Raw genomic sequence first — 18818 nt, 5'->3', positions numbered from 1 at the left:
CCGGGCAGCCCCCCAGGCCCTGGCCCTGCTCTCCCGGCTGCCTTGCCAGGATCACGGCAGAGCAGAGGCTCTTTAGGGCAGGACCCATCATCTTCCCTGAGCTGGGAAGTGCCCGGCTCACCTCGGACACCGCGCAGCCCCTGGGCCGGACCCCGCTGCAGGGCCCCCAGCCGGGCCAGTGCTCACGCTGGGGCTGTTTCTTGGCCACGGCCAGTTAGCTCCCCTAGTGCTGAGGACTTCCGGGAAGGAGAATATATAGCCCCCACCGTATGGCCCCTGGCGCACGGCCCCCGCCGTACAGCCCCCGGCGCACAGCCCCCACCGTATGGCCCCCGCCGTACAGCCCCCACCGTATGGCCCCCGGCGCACGGCCCCCACCGTATGGCCCCCGGCGCACGGCCCCCACCGTATGGCCCCCGGCGCACGGCCCCCACCGTATGGCCCCCGCCGTACAGCCCCCACCGTATGGCCCCCGCCGTACAGCCCCCGGCGCACGGCCCCCACCGTATGGCCCCCACCGTATGGCCCCCGGCGCACAGCCCCCACCGTATGGCCCCCGGCGCACGGCCCCCTCCGTATGGCCCCCGGCGCACAGCCCCCACCGTACAGCACAGGCAAGTCAGCCGTCAGCGAGCCCCTTTGCGGTAGCATGTGACCAAGGCGCAGCCCCCCCCAGTCTGGCGTGTGCTGCTGTCACGGGTCCCAGGAAGTCCGCTCAGGTGCGCGGGGGCTCTGCTGCCCTCGGCCATGGTGAGTCACCGGAGGGGCAAGCGCCGGGCTCCCAAGGGAGGGGCAGGCAGGTGCTCGCTGGAGAATGGAGTGAGCCCCAGGCGCTGCCGTGTGTGATGTGGCCGCACTAATGCAGGGAGGCGTCTCCACGCTGGGGCAGGAAACCATCATCCGCTGCTGGGCGCGGGCGCGGCTCTCCGGGCAGCGGGGCTCTCCGGGCAGCGGGGCTCTCCGGGCAGCGGGGCTCTCCTTGGCCAGGCGGGCCCTCGAGAGCCCTTTGGGCGGCGTGTTCGCTGGCCCGTCCTGCCCTGGCTCCGCGCTCAGCCCGCTTGTGTCTCCCACTGAGCCGTGTGACCTCCCCGCGGGGCCATTCGGGTCACCCGGCCTGACCCCAGTGCAGGCCAGGGCAGAGCCAGTGAGACCAGGCTGCCGTGTCCAATGGTCAGTCGCCCTGCGCGCGCCCGCACCCGTCTCTGAACCCTGCCTTCCACGGCCGCCCTCAGCGCGACTGGCGACCCCAGGCAGCGACTCAGTCACCAGCTCCCCCACCCCGCGCCTGCCGGTCTGTCGCCCTCCCAGCCGCCTCCTGGCGCTTCCCTGACCCCTCTCTGATTTGCCAGCCGCCTCCGGCCAGGCACGGGGCTCCCGCCTGAGACCCCCGGGTTACAGGCCCACAGCGTCCCGCTGCTCAGCTCGCTGGCGCCAGGAGCCCAAGCGTGTGCCAGAGCCACCGCTTCCGGGGGCCGGCCTGCACGGCGTGTGCCTGCAGCATCAGGCGGGCGCCCCCTCCCTCATCCCCTGTCCCCGCGCCACACGGACACAGCAGAGCAGCCGCTGGGGCCATCGCTGTCCCCAGGGCCAGTGTCTGGCAGGAAGGGCAAGGAGCCCGGCTCATGGGGCTGCCCCTCCGGCCGGTTAGAAGCCATGGGTGGGCCTGGCCTCCGGCACCTGGCTAAGCCTGAGCTTTGGCCTTCGCAGCACCCCCGGCCCGAGTGTCCTGCAGGCTGCCCGTCCCGGTGTCTCTTAAATCTCGCCAATGCCCTCCCCTCCCGTCCATTGGGGGGCTTTCCGAGGCGGGCGGGGCCCTGCGGGGCCATGAGCCGCTCCCCTTTGACCCTGGCAGGTAGGTCGCTGCTCCGCTACCCGATGCGGGGCTGCCAGGCCGACCCTCGCCGCACGCGCAGGTTTCGGTTCCCAGCCACCAGACAAGCCAGCTGCTCCCGGCCATGCCCCGGCCCGGGGGTGCTGACGCAGCCCTGCTGGCGGACGCTCTGCGCAAGAGAGCCGGCAGGAGCGTCCCCTCGACGCTTGAGCTCCTCCGAGTCCTGGTGCAGCAGAGCCCTGACGCCCGGGATTAAACCAGGCCGGGACAACTTCCCGTTCCGCCCGTCTGCTGAGGGCCGCTGAGAGGGAGGCAGGGTTGGGACGGCGTGGGACTGCGGTACAGGCGCTTCTCGTTTTGCTCTGCCACGGCCCGGGGGACAGACTGGCCCTCTCTTCGCACTGAGCTGAGCGCAGAGCACCCAGGGTACCTGTGTCACGCTCCCTCGGTGGGTCCTGACGCGATGCTGCCGGGCAGGCCTGGGACAGGGCAGACACGGGCACTGGCGAGTCGTGGGAGCAATAGCGGGACGCTGTTCCCTTGCAACAAGCACCGAGTTGCTGTCTGCCGGCCCCTTCGCAAGACCCTCCCATGTTACCGCACCCGACGCGTCGCTGCTCCTGCGCCTGCCCTTGCGGCGTGTCCCGTGTCCTTGTGCCTACCCGCCGCCGGGCGTTTTTCGGGGGAGCCGGTGTCCAGGCGTCCGGATGACGCGTCTGGCCCAGCGTCGTTGGGTGTTTTCAGCACGGCCTCCATGCTTATGGCATTTGACTTTTGGAGACTCTCCAGGCTGCCACTGGTCCTGCCGGTGGAGCCCGCAGTGGTGCACAGAGAGCGCGCGGGGGCCTCGAACGGTTTGCTAAGCCTTCCTCTGGCGCCCAGGGCGCAGCGCAGAGCGAGGTGGGGCATGGAAGCGCCCCACAGTGCTATTCCGGGGAGTCCTGCCGCGGGCTCGCGGGACTGCCCCAGCGACGGGGAAGCTTTCGGTACCTGCTGGTGCTCTGTGGCGATGCTGCTGCCGGGACGGGAGGAAGACAGTTGGGTGGTGCTCCGGGCTCTGCCGGGGATGGCGCCGAGTGCTGCCGAAGGCTGAAGCGACCCCCAGGCGGATTGTGAGGGCAGTCAGTGTCGGTGCCTCTGTGAAGTGCTCTGTGCCGCACCCGAGTCCCCCCCGTCGCCCCGAGGACTGCGTCTCTCACTGTGTGTTTGCTGGCGACTGAGCCCTCACACCGGTAGCTGGTGCCGGGGCCTCGGTGGAGCCCGCCGGAGGCCGGGGTGAGAACCGGGATGAAGAGGAGGTTGGCCAGCCCAGGCTGACCTGTTGGCCTCACTGGAAACGGGAGAGGAATCAGACAGGCAGGCGAGAGATCCCATGGCAGTTTTCACAGACCCGTTTGCTGCCTTTATTTTTAAATGAAGGGGTAATTGTGGCGTCTTTGAAGCCTTGTGGCCATTCTTGGCTGCGCTGGTGTCAGGAAGGGGATCTCCCGGGGAGCTGGTAGCGCCTTTGGCCGGCAGATTCCTGAATTTCTGCCAGTGCTCCATCTCGGCCCGCGGCCTTGCCTGGGCTCCCACCGGCGCCTCGCCTGGGGTGAACGGGCTCTCGTGGGATCTGCTTCGGAGCGTTGCTGCAACGGGACAGTCGACCCGTCTCACCCAGGCCGTGTTATCTTCGAAGCCTGCCCCCGCCAGCCGCCACAGCCTGGCGTCCAGGAACCCGAGAACTGCTATGTTGCCTTCGTGTCCGCGTCCACGTGATGTGGGTGTCTTCTGCTTCCTCCTGCCCCGCTGCCATTGCAGTGGCCTGGGTGCGAGTGCCGCGCTTTGCGGGAGCTGGACGCGGTCGCTCTTGGGAGTAGGCCGAATCGCATTCGCCAGGCTTGGAAAGCTCCTCTTTCTTCTTTCCAGAGTGCTGAGCTTTCCTCCGCGTTTGCATCCAGCCAGTCCTGGGAGCCTTTCCCTGCGCCCCAGCCGGCTGCTGCAGCTTTGTGTGCTGGGTCTCCGAGTTCCTCCCAGAGGCAGGCCCCTCGGCGAGGTCGGTTTCTCGTGCACTTGGTAGCAGGTCTCCAGGCTGCGGGTGTAGTTTAGCTGAATATCGGGGCATTTGCATTGGCTTGGGGCCTTTCAGGCGCATGGTATGAGGTGTAGCTGCGGTATCATTCGACGATCTGCCCCACGCTCTGCTCCACGCACGGCCCTGGCGATCCTGGCAGCCGTGGGCCATGCTGTGGGGCAGCGCTGGGATCTAGTAGAGGCCATGCTTTGGGTCGGGAGTGCGCCCTTGTGGCCTTACGCTCCCCTGCCTGCCTGAAGGGCATTGTCGCGGCCAGGCCGTGTCCCGCGCCCTCGCTCACAGCAGGAGGGCATGTGGGTCGCTTTTCCAGAGCCGTTTCCCGCCCTGCCAGGGGTTGGCTTTGCCGGGGAGGGTTAGTCTGTCGCACTGGCGGGCGGAGCTCAGAGTGGAACTGTCTCGTGGCAGCGCCTGGCCCCGGTGAGGAGGGCACGTGTGCCCTGGTGATGGTAGCCAGGTTACCGGGAGAGCAGCTGCTGTGGAGCGAGCAGCAAGGGGGACCCACCCTCGCCAGAGCTGGGTGCGAGGCGGCGCGGTGGGGCTGGGTGGCTGCCCCACTGCAGGGTTCCTGCCTGCGCTGTTCCGTGTAGCGCTTAGAACCAGGAGCGTGCGGCGGGCCCAGCTCTGCAGCTGCTGATCGCTGGGGGGCCGCGCTGGCCTGGGGAGCTGGCGGGACGCCCTAGGAGCGTGAATCCGTCACAGCGCGTAAGCGCCAGGCCCGGCTGCCGAGAGCTCCGCCCCGAAACCACGGAGGGTGAGCACAAGCCTCCTGCGGCTCAGCGCGCCAGATGCGCTCTGGGCCTGTCCGTCACCGCGGCTGCTCACTGGGCCCTGGCTGCAGGCTGGAGCGTGTGCTCCCAACCCCAAGGCGTGTCGCTGGCTCACACGAGATGCCGGCTCCACATCTCCCGGGGCAGCCCGCGAGCCACTGACTCATCTCGAAGGCATGGGCTCCGGTTACAGAGCCGCCTGGGCAGGGGCTCGGTGTCGCGCCGGCCGAGAGGGCCCCCTGGGCCAGTCTCGGAGGGACGCTGCTCGGCTCGGAGCGGCACCTAGGAGGCGGAGCACAGCATGAGCAAGTCTGCACCCTAGTCGGCCTCTGCCTTCCCCACGGGCAGTGGGACCGGGGTGGCACCGTTCCCTGAGCACAGACGCGGCTCCCCGCACGGCCGCAGGGGGGCTGAGTACCTGGAGTGCGGGGTTCACTTGGCCATCTGTGCCGGGGGGGTGTCTGCTCTGTGATCGGGGCCCCTGCGCTGGGCTGTGCGATTCCCGCTGACTCCCCCACACGGGGATTGGCCCAGACACCTGGGCCCAGCCTGGGCAGGGAACAAGGCTCTTCCGGGGGGAGACAAAGGGAGGGAGGGGGAGACGGCCCCTGGCTGGGGGCAGGCCCTGGAGCTGGGAAGAGACTAAGCAGAGTGCTGGGAGCAGAGGGGCCTGGGCACCCCAAGGGGTCTCCTCATGTCCACACACGTCTGTGCTGGGCTGTATCCCGGAGGAGCAATAACCCCATTCTACCGGCTGGCGGAGTCTCCTCCCGCTGCCGACGGGGTGCAGGGCCGGGGGGTCCCCCATGTGCTGCCGCATCATCCGAGAGCTGTGGGCCTGGTAGCCACTGAGCCGGTTCCTCGTGTGCCCCGTCTGCTTGGCTGGCCAGCGCGGAGCAGAATGCGCAGGGCTTGGCTGGGGGGAGCCCCTGGCACGCTGCCGAGTGTGGAGGCTCGGGAGCGCGGGGCTGCCGGGCTGGCCAGAAACAGCCACGTCAGGGTGCTCAGTGTGAGCCCCGCTGAGTCCCTGGGCACGCCACGGACACGATGGAAAGCGGGTGCAGGAACCGAGGGCGGGCAGCAGGGCCTGGGCTCAGTGTCGAGCGAGGGGAACGCAGCCCCCGGCTGCTGTGGGTGGGGCCATCGGCTGCAGGAGGGGATGGGAAAGGGGCAGGGGTGGGAGAGTGTAACCTAGTGGTTGGAGCACTGGCCTGGGAGCTGGGAGACTTGAGTTCGGTGCCAGGCTCCGCCCCCCTTGCTGTGTGCCGTTGGGCTGCGCGTGGCCTGGGAGGCAGCAGCGACTGCAGGGCTCGGAGGGGAGGGAAGTGGAGCAGGGCGGCTCCAGACCTGTCCCCCCCCATGTCGGTTCCCTTGCTGTGGGCGGGGCGGGCAGGGGAGGGGCTTCTCTGCACTGCTATACCCGCGGGGCAGCGCGGGCCAAATGCTGGGTGGAGGCAGCTGCGGGAGGCGGGCCCAGCGCCCGGCACAGCCCTGGCCAGCGACTGGCCCTTGCGGGGGCCAAGCAACTCCGGCGTGACAAAGCCCTTTCACTTCACAGGGCGGGTTCCTGGGCACGTTCTGCTCAGTGGTCAGGGCTCCCTGAACCCCCCTGCCCGCACCCTCGGCACAGGGCGCGTGGGCTGCTGGGACGTGGGGCAGCCCCAGCCCCACACTGGGGGTCCTGCCCTGGCAAGGCACCAGCCCAGCCACGCAGACCTGTCACCGTGCTGGCGAACGAGTCCGAAAAGCACTTCCCTGCCGCTGCTCCGCTGCCCAGGAGCACGCCACAGGGCGAGCAGGTCGGAACCCCCACGTCCCCAGTTCTGATCCCAGGAGCCCGCCACACGCCCGGGTCAGTCTGCGGCCATCCCACCCCCATCACACCGTGCCCGTCCCGCAGGGCCTCACGTCCAAAGGATGGTTGGGGAGCCAGGCGGGGGGAGGGAGGTAAGGAGGAGGAAGGGGAGGGAGAGAGGATGTGAGAAGGGAAGAAGAGGAGAAAGGGAGGAGGGGAGGAAGGAGGAAGGAGAGGGAGGGAGGGGGGAGAAGGGGAGGGGTAAAACAGGCCAAAGGAATCAGCCAGGCACCAATTGCAGAGTTCCCGGTTCAGGGCGCAGCGGTGATGGAGCAAACGGTCGGCGTGAATCCCGTCTGGGCCCTTCCCCCTCGGCCCCTGTGGGGGGCGCTCCCTGTGGGGTCAGGGCGGGGGCGGGCAGGCGAACGGCCGGCGTCCCCAGGGCCTCTTGCAGCTTCTCGGGCCGGGAGGGAATCCCGTGGGTCGGGCTGGGGCCGGGCACAGCGCCGCGCTGGCGTCTGTCCCGGGGTCGGCGCATGGGCCAGCCCCCGGCCAGGCCGGACTCGGCTCCTCGCGGGCGCCCGCCTCGGCTCCCAGGCTGCTCTGCTGGGGCCCAGGGTCAGCCGGGTGTCTCTGGGCGGGCCCCTCAGCTGGGCCCCCCAATGCGCTGCCCAGCCTCCCGTTGGCGGCTCCCTGCGCGGGCGCTGGACACGCCTGGGGCCCCATGCGGCGGTGCCGGGCCCTGGGCAAGGTGGAGCCGCGGTGCCAGCAGGGAGCCCGGGCCCGTGCTGCCCAGGTCACATCCCAGGCCCCCAGAGGCAGCGACGCCCAGGCCAGCCCGGCGCAGCCTCAGGCCAAGCGGGGAGGGCTTGGAAGGAGGTGGGAGCTGCTGCTTCCTGGTGGTCAGCCAGCTGCCTGGCTCTCCCTGGGGCCGCAGCCTGCCCTGCCCTGAGATGGGCGAGCCAAATCGCAGGCTGGACCCCAGCCCAGGGGCCGCCCCTCCCCGAATGGCCCTCGGCTGGCTGCGAGTTGGGCCCCCTCCCGCAGAGGCACCGCCCCGCGCGGGGCAGGGGACGGGCCCACCAATCCCGACCTGGGTCCAGGCTCCTGGGGCCCTGTGAGCCGCCTGGGCTGGGCTCGGGCAGGAAGCGCTTTTCTATGCAGGCGTGGGCCTTGCCCCGCACGGGCCGCGTCCGCAGAGCTGCTGGTGGAGGCAGCCGGGATCGGGCACGGGCAGCCCGGGAGCGGACGGGTTCGCTGTAGACAGAGGGGGGCTTGGCTGGCAGCGAGGCTGCTCCGGGAGCATCTGTTCGGAGACGGCCGCCTCCAACGCCGCGCGGCCCCGGCTCCTTGCTGCTCGCCTCGTGCGGCTGGCTGCACGGCGGGGCGGCCGGCCCCTACTCGGCCCTGCTGCCCGAGAGCTCTGGCAGGGGAACGGCCCAGGCAAGAGGCACGGAGAGGCCTGGGCTCCGGCTGCAGGCTGCTCCGGGGCTTGGCCACGGTTGCGTAGGGACGGGGATGTGCCCTCTCTCAGCCCGGCCGCCGGGGAAGGGGCAGGCAGGAGCCGCTGAGCAGGGGCTGTGTGGCTGGAGGCCTGGCGCCGCGGGCAGGACGGTGACGCCTTTCCTGTCTCTTCCTTGCAGTCGTGGACGCACAACATCCAGCGGGAGAAGGAGTTCCTGCGGAAGCTGGTGAAAGCCCGCGTCATCGCCGACCTCAGCAGCGGGATCTAGGCCCCGCCCGTGGGAGCGCGTCGCACACGCCAGCGGGAGAGCCGGGCAGGAAGCAGGAGGTGCACGGGGCTTCCTTGGCGCGTTGGCCCCAGGGCCGGCAGGGCAGAGCCGGGGGAGAGGCCTGGCTTCGGCTCTGCGGCCACACGCAGCGTTTGTGGCTAGAACTAGCCAGGAAAGACAGGAGGAGGAGGACGGCCGGCGACCGAGTGGAGTGGAACCTCCCCGCGGGGCCGCGCCTGACTGCGCCGAGCCGCCGCTTGGAGAGGAGCTCGGAACCATGCTACACGCTCCACGGTTCAACGTGAAAACTGGCTCGTGCCCTGCCCGCACTCAGCCTGCGGCTCCGGCCCTCGGCCTTGTGGGAGGACAGCGCCCCCCTAGTGCTGGGACTTGCCTGGTTCTCCGCACCGGGGGCTGGCAGAGCTGGGCCGGGGCTCGGTTCCTGCACTTTCCTTGCAGCCGCGGCTGCCGTTTATCCAGCTGCGTTTTCACAGCTGTTTGCTCCACCCTGGCTCTGCCGGGACCCTGAGCGGGAGCCAGGAGCCAGCTGCCTCCCGGGCCGTGTGCCCTGGAGGGGTGACAGGCGGCTCTCTGGGCGCTGTTTCTGAACAGTGTCATACTTGAGTTTTGGGGGGGGGAGGGATAATTTATTTTCGGGAGGTCAGAGGTCATGTTGTGCTCCAGAGCTGCCCAGTGTTGTTAATTTCATGTCACACGCCTGCTCGTGTTCCCTGCCAACGGCGCCCGGAGGATGGGACGCCGGCGAGGGGCCGGGAGCGACCTGCCTGGAGCCCTTCGTCTCTCGCCCGCCTCCAGGGCCTTTCGCTTGCGTTACTCCCGCTGCTCTCTGCTGATGTCGCCTGGGTGCCAGCGTGTCCCGGGCCTTGCGTGCGGCTTGGCTCCGTTCCTGCTGCAGAGAAGCCACCAAGAGACTGAGCAGGGTGTGTGGGGAGCGGGCCTCCGTTATGCAGCCTCTGTGCCATGGGGGGCCGGCGGGGTGGGGGGTGAATGCCCAGCGGTGTAGCCAGCCTGTCCCTCTGGGCTGTGATGTGACTGCATCCGGCTGGGCCAGGCAGCAGCGTGCGCCGGCCCTGTCCCCCAGTCCCGGAAACAGACCGACCCCTGGCCCGCGGTAACCTGGCTACACTCCTGGGCTGGGGAGGGGCCGTGCGGGGGCGGGGCTGGGTCACAAGCCCAAGGCAGGGAAGTCCCTGCACTTACCTCGGGTATCCCTGAATTCATGTCCAGAGGGACCAGGGTCTTGCCCTGGGCTCCAGGGGGGTCGGCCCACCCTTTGTAGGTTGCTCCTCCGGACTTCCCTGAGACGGGCTCGTAGCGTGGGGCGCCGGCCTGCCATGGTGCTGCGGGAGGGGGCTGGTGCAGAGGGGAGGAAGCCCGCAGGGGAGAGGGCCGGCCGGCCGCCAGCCTGCAGAGACGCGGCTTTGGGGGCAGGACAGGCTGCGCTTCTGTGCTCTGAGGGAGCAGCCTGCTCCAGTCCCCGCAGGCAGGTGAGCTCTGTCCTGGCTGTGTGCAGGCCGCTCCCGGTGCAGCGCGGACAGCCAGCCGCTCTGAGCCTCGCCGTCCCAGCTGCGTCCGTGTGCCCCTCGCCGGGCAGGGCTGAGGCGGCAGGACGCTGCCAGGAGCTTTGAATGTTCCTGGAGCGGCTTTTCCTGTTCCCTCCCCTGGGCACTGTGGTTCAGCGCTTGCCACGCGCCGTTCACACCACAGCCATGCGCCTCCAGCGCCCCCCTAGGCTCCAGGGCCCCTCCAGCCGGAATGGAGAGCCGGGGAGGGTCGGCCATGTCCCCAGGCCGAGACAGGGCAGGGCAGCTCCTGGCACGTCAGGTACCAGTTGCCAGGCCGGGGCCGCAAGGGAGGGAAGCGACGTCCTGCAGGTGGGTCCCTGGCAGAGTCCTGCCACGGACCCTCCGAGAGAAGGGACCAGCCCTTGAGGCTCCTGCTCGGCACCACGGGGTCCATACGCTGCCCTTGGCAGGGCCAGAGCCAGAGCCGGTCGGCTGCAGCCCGCTCTCTCGCCCCGGTGAGCCATGCCCTGCCTGCCATGGCCGGGTCCCGCAGTCCTGGGCAGGCGCAGACCCAGACACCAGCCCTGCCCTGCGCCCGCCTGGCCCCTGGCACATTGCAGTCCTGCCACGCCCATGTCACAGCAGGCTCTGTAGGCCAAGGCGGGTCTCCCAGCAGGGACTCGCTTCCCATTGAGTGCGGGGGCACATGGCATTGGCCGACAAGCACCGTGCGGACTGGCTGGCGCCGTCGAGAGCGGGCCTGGGGAATCAGTGGGGGTGGCTTTATCTCGACTTCAGCAAGGCTTTTGATCAGTCTCCCACAATATCCTTGCCAGCAAGTTAAGGGAGTCTGGATTGGATGCATGGACTGTAAGACGGGGAGTGACCAACGGCTCCATGTCAGAATGGCCGTCGGTTTCTAGCGGTGCCCCGAGGATCGGTTCTAGGGCCGGTTTTGTTCAACATCCTTATGACTGACCTGGCTGAGGGGATGGGTTGCACCCCCAGCAAGTCTGCGGATGACACTAAGCTGGGGGAGAGGTAGATACGCTGGAGGGCAGGGACAGGGTCCAGAGTGACCTGGACAGATTAGAGGGTTGGGCCAAGAGAAATCTGATGAGGCCCAACAAGGACGAGTGCAGAGTCCTGCCCCTGGGACGGAAGATTCCCAAGTATTGGTACAGGCTGGGGACCGACTGGCTAAGCGGCAGTTCTGCAGAAAAGGCCCTGGGGGTTCCAGTGGATGAGAAGCTGGATAGGAGTCAGCAGGGCGCCCTTGTACCAAGAAGGCGAATGGCATGTTAAGGTGCATTAGGAGGAGCATTGCCAGCAGATCCAGAGAAGTGATTATTCCCCTTTATTCAGCTCTGGGGAGGCCACATCTGGAGCGTTGTGTCCAGCTCTGCCCCCCCCCCGAAAGGACGTGCACCAACAGTGGACACACGCTGCTGCCCGCTGTGGGTGCTCTGCTAATCATCCGGTCGGCGCTTGAATCTCTGCTGCCCAGACGCTCAGCTTAGAGGGACCCTGGCCAGAGGCTCCCTGCACGTCTGCAGCACCACGGCGAGGTGGGCGTGGACCTGGCCAGATTCCGACCTCCAACCAAACGTGCCTGGTGGCAGGACAAGCAGTGGCCTTTGCCGTGGGTCCCTCTGATTGGCAGTACCGAGGATCGTGGGAGCCCGATTCCCAGACACCCGGGGCCGTGCCTGAGCCCTGCTTGATTGCCCGGCCACGTGCAGCCAGCCCCGCCAGTGAGGCGAGAGCGATGGCTCCGGTGGCCTCGGGAGCGAGTTCAGCGTGGGCCCAGGTGAGGCAGGCGCTCTGTCTCCTCTGGCTGCCCGGGCTGACTTCCAACACACCTCGCGCTCATGGGCAGGGCAGCAGGAGAGCTGCAGGCCAGGAGTCTCGGCCAGCAGAGCGGCCCTCCCAGTGGGCAGCAGTCTGACACCTCGGCTGCTGGTTCTCCTGCGCCAGCCTGGGCCAGCACTGCTTGGCCGTGGCCTTGGGCTCTCACGCTCTGCCAGAGTCCCTGGCAGTGCAGACGGCTGCAGCGTGGGCCCGGCACCAGCTCTCCAAGGCGGCTCCCTCCGATACGGGGCGCAAGGACCTGACCTGGGAAGAAAGGTCTCCCTCTCGCCAGCCGGGTTCAGAGGCGGATGGAGCTTTCTCAGTCAGGCTGGATTTCTAGAGCGCAAGGGCATGCTCAGGCGCACGGAGCCTCCGCGGACCAGGGAAAATCGATGGCCAGCGCTTCAAACTGCCCTGGGCGTGGCAGAGCCCACCCTTGTCGTGAGAGGAGCTTTTGGGGGAGTGTGAGAGAGGGCGGGGCGGGCGCACCGACCCTTTAAGGGCTTCGGGGGCAGCGTGCGCATCAGACAGGGATGTAAAAGAACATTAACGTAGTTAACCCGTTAAACAGTTTCAGTGATACCCATTAACCTATGGCCGGCCGGGGGGCGACAGCTGAGCCTGGGTTCCCGGCCACCCACCCACCTGGGCCGAGTTGGAGTGGCCAGGCCAGGGTCCTGCTTGCCCCACTCCAGCACAGCCAGGGGACCGTCTGCTAGCCCACCCGGGCCACTCCAGCACAGCCAGGGGACCGTCTGCTAGCCCACCCGGGCCACTCCAGCACAGCCAGGGGGACCGTCTGCTAGCCCACCCGGGCCAGTCCAGCACAGCCAGGGGTCCGTCTGCTAGCCCACCCGGGCCAGTCCAGCACAGCCAGGGGGACCATCTGCTAGCCCACCCGGGCCACTCCAGCACAGCCAGGGGACCGTCTGCTAGCCCACCCGGGCCACTCCAGCACAGCCAGGGGACCGTCTGCTAGCCCACCCGGGCCAGTCCAGCACAGCCAGGGGGACCGTCTGCTAGCCCACCCGGGCCAGTCCAGCACAGCCAGGGGACCGTCTGCTAGCCCACCCGGGCCAGTCCAGCACAGCCAGGGGACCGTCTGCTAGCCCACCCGGGCCAGTCCAGCACAGCCAGGGGACCGTCTGCTAGCCCACCCGGGCCAGTCCAGCACAGCCAGGGGACCGTCTGCTAGCCCACCCGGGCCAGTCCAGCACAGCCAGGGGACCGTCTGCTAGCCCACCCGGGCCAGTCCAGCACAGCCGGGGGACCGTCTGCTAGCCCACCCGGGCCAGTCCAGCACAGCCGGGGGACCGTCTGCTAGCCCACCCGGGCCACTCCAGCATGACCGGGGGACCGTCTGCTGGCCCACCCGGGCCAGTCCAGCACAGCCAGGGGACCGTCTGCTAGCCCACCCGGGCCAGTCCAGCACAGCCAGGGGACCGTCTGCTAGCCCACCCGGGCCAGTCCAGCACAGCCAGGGGACCGTCTGCTAGCCCACCCGGGCCACTCCAGCACAGCCAGGGGACCGTCTGCTAGCCCACCCGGGCCAGTCCAGCATGACCGGGGGACCATCTGCTGGCCCAGCGCAACCAGGGCTGATGTCCTGCCTGCTCCACTCTGGTGGGGCCGATGCGAACGTGGCCTTACCTGCTGCCCCCACAGGGCGGGTACGCTTGCCCATCCGACTAGTTACCCAGTTAGCCCCATGCCTAGCGGAGAGCGCGTGTGCCTCAGGGCGTGGGTAGGTGCTCTGTCTCTTTAGGAAGAGTGTTCCGGAGTCTGCCATGCTCCCTCTGGTCCCCCAGCCCAAGTCAATGAAGAGGGGGTACACAGCTTGGGGGAGGGGGACAGCGCATCCGCCCCTCCCCCACACAGCCGAGGGGAGCCAGGCCCGAGCTCCATGGGGATGGGGCAGGGAGGGGACGAGCAGCGGTGGGGGAGGAGGAGAGCCCCTAGTTCCGAGGAGTCGCCTGGCTGGTCCAGCTCTCCCCCTGCAGCTCAGTCCATCTGTCTCCTCTAGCGCTGCCCTGCCTGCCGCCAAGCCCCGCCATGGGTGGGAGGCCGGCTCGAATACCGTACCTGGCTAGGGGCCCAGCCTGCCCACCCCTAAGGCCAGCCCTGTCCCGCCCGTGGGGTGCACAGAATTTATAGGGCGGCCATCGACTTGACGCCAGCTGGAGCGGCTCCGCCTCTCGAAAGGGCGCAGGCCACGAGCACCATCACGCTCCAGGTGGCTCTGAGACCCAGGGCGTTCCTCGGCCCACCTCCCCTCTTGGAACGTGGCTTCATGCACACGCCACGCTGTTCTCAGGTCCATCTGGGGACCAGGCACGGGGACCCGATTCCATCCGCGGGCTCACGCTCTTGGTGGGGGACACGATGAGAAGATCCAAGGGGGGAACCAGCTCTGGAGGCAGCTACTGCTGCGGAGTCTCCCGTTGGGTGGGGGGTGCACGTGGGCAGTCCTGTGGCGCAGGGCGACCGGATCCCCCGCACCCTCCTGGCAGTCATGGTGATCCGGCGGGCCTGCAGTGACGCCCACGCGCCCCTCCAAGCCAAGCAGAGCGCTGCCCTGTTCTCCAGCACTGCTGTCGGGCCAAGGAGAACATGCTCGCGCTCTCTCCCCTCTGGCCTGGTGCCCTCTCAACAGCGTACGTACCAGGGGCTGCCCCGCGCCTGGCCTGAGCAGACCCTTTCCGTGACTCACAAGTGAGACTGCGTCACGATCCAGATCTCACTGACGCCTCCGTGGCGAACGCCAGCCTGGGACCCCGCAGGCCTCGGGCAAGGACAAGGGGACGCCTCTTGATAAAACAGCCAGGAGTCGGTGGCACCTCGGAGACGAGCAGACGCTGCTGTTGTGGAAGGGGCTCCCCCCCCGGTTCCAGAGACGCTCTAGCTGGCTGAGACAGTTGTGGGTCCGGGCCTGTTGAACCGCTCGGAGCAGCCATCCCTGGACGTCCCCACATTGTGAGACCTGCACGGTGGGCCAGTGCTCCATCTCCAGCCCCACTCGGGCCTTGGCCCAGACCGTGCACCCCGCCCTGTGCGGACGGAGGGAGCTGTTAGGAGAAGCAGTGACTGGACTACCTGGGGGTCAGCAATGCAATTTCTTTCCAGGCTGCTGGAATCGCCAACATCGTCGGGCGCCTACTTATCCTTAGCTCGTCGGGTCTTCCCTGCAGCACTGGGCACGCCAGGGGCCCGTACAACTTCACCCACGTCTGGCAAGGACCTTCTCAGCCCTTTCCGCCCGGGGCCAGTGGGGCCTCCGCTGTGTCCCATCACCGTCTGAGAGTCCCTGGGGCCGCTGGTCACACGCTCGGTGACCCATCAGTCGTCAGGGCAGCCGTCCTGCTAGCGACAGGAGGGTTGTGATGAAGAGCACCCCAGCAGGCTGCCATGCACCCCCTTCTCTAATGAAACGGTCTCACTGCGCCCCCAGCCCAGCTTCCTAGCCACGGCCACGTCATCCACTTCCTCTTCCTTTGCCTAGCCCGCGTGCCTTGGAAGAGGAGAGCCGGTTCGGCTTTGCTGGCTCTGGCCTCCTGCAGGGCTTGGCAAAGGATGCTAGAAACGCTTCTTAACTAGTCGTCCTCATAACCGCGTGAGCGAGAGGCGTCTGTATCCGAGCAGAGATTGTTTTATCCTTTGTGACCAAGGAATTGTCGATCTCCCCCCCCCCCACCGCTCCAAAACGGCGAGCTGCTCCGGCAGCGCCCTTGCGTTCTTGGCACGCCACCACGAGACACGACACTCGGGTCCCTCCGCCACGGCGCCGGCTGTGGGACGGGCGCGCTGCCGCCTCTGCACCCTCCTCTGTGTGGCTGCTGCTTGTTAATCCGCCACGCAGGGAATGCCCCGGCGCCCATCCCTTGAAGAGAAGGGAACTTACCAGTCACTGCAGGACTTGGAGAGGTGTGGTCCGGCTCGGGACTCCCCTGCCCGCCTGCCTTCCGCTCTGCCGCAGCCCCGCGGCGCTGCCGTGAGAATGGGAAAAGGGGGGCTGCCCTGCTCTTCCTGCCCTCGGTCGGGAGCAGCGCTCCAGGGGCACGTGCTGGCCAGCGGACCCGGCGTGCAGGGAATTCCAGGCGGGCGGGTAGATCGCGGGCGTGGGACACAGGAGAACCTGCAGGCACAGAGGAGGGACCGTCGCCGATGTGCTGAGCTGCGGGCTGCCCTGTAAATCGACACAGGGGAAGGGGGAGGTCACATTTGCCCCGTCCTGTCTTTGCATTTCCCTCGTTACTCTCCACCCGCAGCCTCGGTGTCCCGAGACCCCCTGTCCTTGGGCGCTGTCAGGGACTCCTGCTCTGGGACCTGCCCACCTCCGTGCAGGCGCTGGGAGGGGAAGGGATGTGCCCAGGCAAAATGGTGCCAAGGGGGCTGGGTGACAGCCTGCTGATTGGCATTTGCCCAGCAGCTTCCGGAGAGCCCCAGGGAAAGTGAGGGCAGCCCAGCCCGGCAGTCGCGCCGCGGCCCAGGGAAGCCAGCGGGTGCTGCAGAGACGCTCCCTTGGCAGGGACGAGCTGCTGGCCCCGCCCTCACCCCGAGAGGTGCCGCCTGCCGGAGGCTGCTGGCTCTTGGTGTATTGCCGGGGGAAGCATCCGAGCCCACAGTCCTAACGTCTATGGTTTGAATTCGCCCTGGGGGTGAGACTCTTGGGGGCTTCTCTGCGGCGCGTCACAGCAGTGCGGTCACATCCCAGAAGCAATAAAACTCTCCAGCGCCCCCAGCTTGGTCTCTGCTCATTCCTCCGAGAGGAAGCGCTGGGAAGTAGATTCGCCCGCTCCCCTCCGCGGCCTTGTCCCTGCTCGTTGCCCGCTCCCCTCTGCGGCCTTGTCCCTGCTCGTTGCCCGCTCCCCTCCGCCGCCTTGTCCCTGCTCTTCGCCCGCTCCCCTCCGCCGTCTTGTCCCTGCTCTTCGCCCGCTCCCCTCCGCCGCCTTGTCCCTGCTCTTTGCCCGCTCCCCTCCGTCGCCTTGTCCCTGCTCTTCGCCCGCTCCCCTCCGCCGCCTTGTCCCTGCTCTTTGCCCGCTCCCCTCCGCCGCCTTGTCCCTGCTCGTCGCCCGCTCCCCTCCGCCGCCTTGTCCCTGCTCTTCGCCCGCTCCCCTCCGTCGCCTTGTCCCTGCTCTTCGCCCGCTCCCCTCCGCCGCCTTGTCCCTGCTCGTTGCCCGCTCCCCTCCGTCGCCTTGTCCCTGCTCTTCGCCCGCTCCCCTCCGCCGCCTTGTCCCTGCTCGTCGCCCGCTCCCCTCCGCCACCTTGTCCCTGCTCTTCGCCCGCTCCCCTCCGCCGCCTTGTCCCTGCTCGTTGCCCGCTCCCCTCCGTCGCCTTGTCCCTGCTCTTCGCCCGCTCCCCTCCGCCGCCTTGTCCCTGCTCGTCGCCCGCTCCCCTCCGCCGCCTTGTCCCTGCTCGTCGCCCGCTCCCCTCCGCCGCCTTGTCCCTGCTCGTCGCCCGCTCCCCTCCGCCGCCTTGTCAGCAGGAGAGCGAGATGGGGGAGCTCTGAGCAGCCGGCAGGGCACGTTGTACACGCACAGTGGCCAGTCTCGGGGCTTCCCGGGGCAGGGGAACCCGGCAGGGCCTCGCGCTCTCGGGGCCTGCTCCGCCGGCTGGTTCTCCACGTCCGCCCATCACCCCGGAGGCACTCTCGGTGTGGCCCCCTCACGCCCGGCCTGGCTCCCGGGGGGTCCATGTGGGAGTGAGCCAGGCCACAGGAGCCTGCAGAAAGTCACTTCTCCGAAGGGCCTCGGGCGGCAGCACAGCCTGGAGCCCGGGGGAGGGGCAGGCATTGTACCGCGCTGGCCTTCGTCAGCGTCCCGGGGGAGCAGGGCCTGGGGGTGGCCATGTCCAGGCCCCTCCACTGAGGAACCTGCACTGCTGCTCCTGAGCCCAGACTCAGGCTCCGGCCCCGCCTGGCTGCAACTGGGAGCACGAGGCACAGCAGAGCCTGGCGGGGGGGGGGTGCTGCCTTCTCAGCCTCCGACAGCCGCCCCGCCCGCCCGCAGCTCGGCGCCGGGGCCAAGCCAGAGCCGGCCGAGGGCCCGCCGGGGTGGCCATGGTGGCTTGGTGCCCTCGGCTCACAGCCACAGCGGCTGGCACGATGCCTGGGACGGGGCGACGAGCCCCCGGGCAGGCCAGGCTACTGAGGGTTAACGAGCACTTGCCAGTGGCAGGCAGAGGCCCACGGGCTGGTCGCTCTCGGTGGCCCTGCGGCTGCCTGCGGGCGGGAGCTGGGCGCAGCGTTCCCTGCGGGCGGACGAACCAGGCAAACCTGGCCGGGGGCAGAAGCGCTGCGCTGGGCCTGTCTGTCCGTCTCGGAGGCGGGGTCTGTCTGACACGACCACGCGCTGGGGGCTGGTCCCTGTGGCTGCGCTGCCGCCACGTTGGCAGAGGCCCTGCCTAGGCCGTGGGCAGGCCCCCGGCTCCCCCTGCTCCTGTGCAACGAAGAGGGAAACCCGCCCGCACACCCAGAGGCAGCACAGACCAGGGCTGCACGGCTGGAGATGGAGGAAGTGAGCATCCATGGGGCACAAGAGAGAGACAGTGGCAGGGGGCTCCAGGCCCCTCTCCTGGGGGGTGCAGGCCCATCCTTAGGGGGCTCCAGGCCCATCCTTAGGGGGCTCCAGGGCCCTCTCCTGGGGGGTGCAGGCCCATCCTTGGGGGGCTCCGGGCCCTCTCCTGGGGGGTGCAGGCCCATCCTTGGGGGGCTCCGGGCCCTCTCCTGGGGGGTGCAGGCCCATCCTTAGGGGGCTCCAGGCCCCTCTCCTGGGGGGTGCAGGCCCATCCTTAGGGGGCTCCAGGGCCCTCTCCTGGGGGGTGCAGGCCCATCCTTAGGGGGCTCCAGGCCCCTCTCCTGGGGGGTACAGGCCCATCCTTAGGGGGCTCCAGGGCCCTCTCCTGGGGGGTGCAGGCCCATCCTTAGGGGGCTCCAGGGCCCTCTCCTGGGGGGTGCAGGCCCATCCTTAGGGGGCTCCGGGCCCCTCTCCTGGGGGGTGCAGGCCCATCCTTGGGGGGCTCCAGGGCCCTCTCCTGGGGGGTGCAGGCCCATCCTTAGGGGGCTCCGGGCCCCTCTCCTGGGGGGTGCAGGCCCATCCTTGGGGGGCTCCAGGGCCCTCTCCTGGGGGGTGCAGGCCCATCCTTAGGGGGCTCCGGGCCCCTCTCCTGGGGGGTACAGGCCCATCCTTGGGGGGCTCCAGGGCCCTCTCCTGGGGGGTGCAGGCCCATCCTTGGGGGGCTCCGGG

At 68.9% G+C, this 18818-nt stretch overlaps 1 protein-coding gene across 12 annotated transcripts in view; it reads left to right on the top strand.

Annotated features, from left to right (window-relative positions):
• The window catches only part of ST3GAL3 (ST3 beta-galactoside alpha-2,3-sialyltransferase 3), a 259919-nt gene extending 243605 nt beyond the window's left edge, over positions 1-16314 (top strand). For 9 of the 12 annotated variants that reach the window (XM_075914639.1, XM_075914644.1, XM_075914642.1 and 6 more), the window contains one exon: positions 8111-16314. In XM_075914639.1, the coding sequence (XP_075770754.1) occupies positions 8111-8505 (395 nt within the window). In that variant the 3' untranslated portion in view covers positions 8506-16314. The remainder of the gene's footprint in view (positions 1-8110) is intronic. The other 3 variants (XM_075914650.1, XM_075914646.1, XM_075914648.1) reach the window with 3 other exon arrangements.
• Positions 16315-18818: the final 2504 nt, after the last annotated feature.

Source organism: Pelodiscus sinensis, unplaced genomic scaffold (assembly GCF_049634645.1).
Source record: "Pelodiscus sinensis isolate JC-2024 unplaced genomic scaffold, ASM4963464v1 ctg99, whole genome shotgun sequence".
NCBI classification, from domain to species: Eukaryota; Metazoa; Chordata; order Testudines; family Trionychidae; genus Pelodiscus; species Pelodiscus sinensis.
The sequence above is the reverse complement of the archived record's forward strand: the minus strand, read 5'-3'. Positions and strand labels throughout refer to the sequence as shown.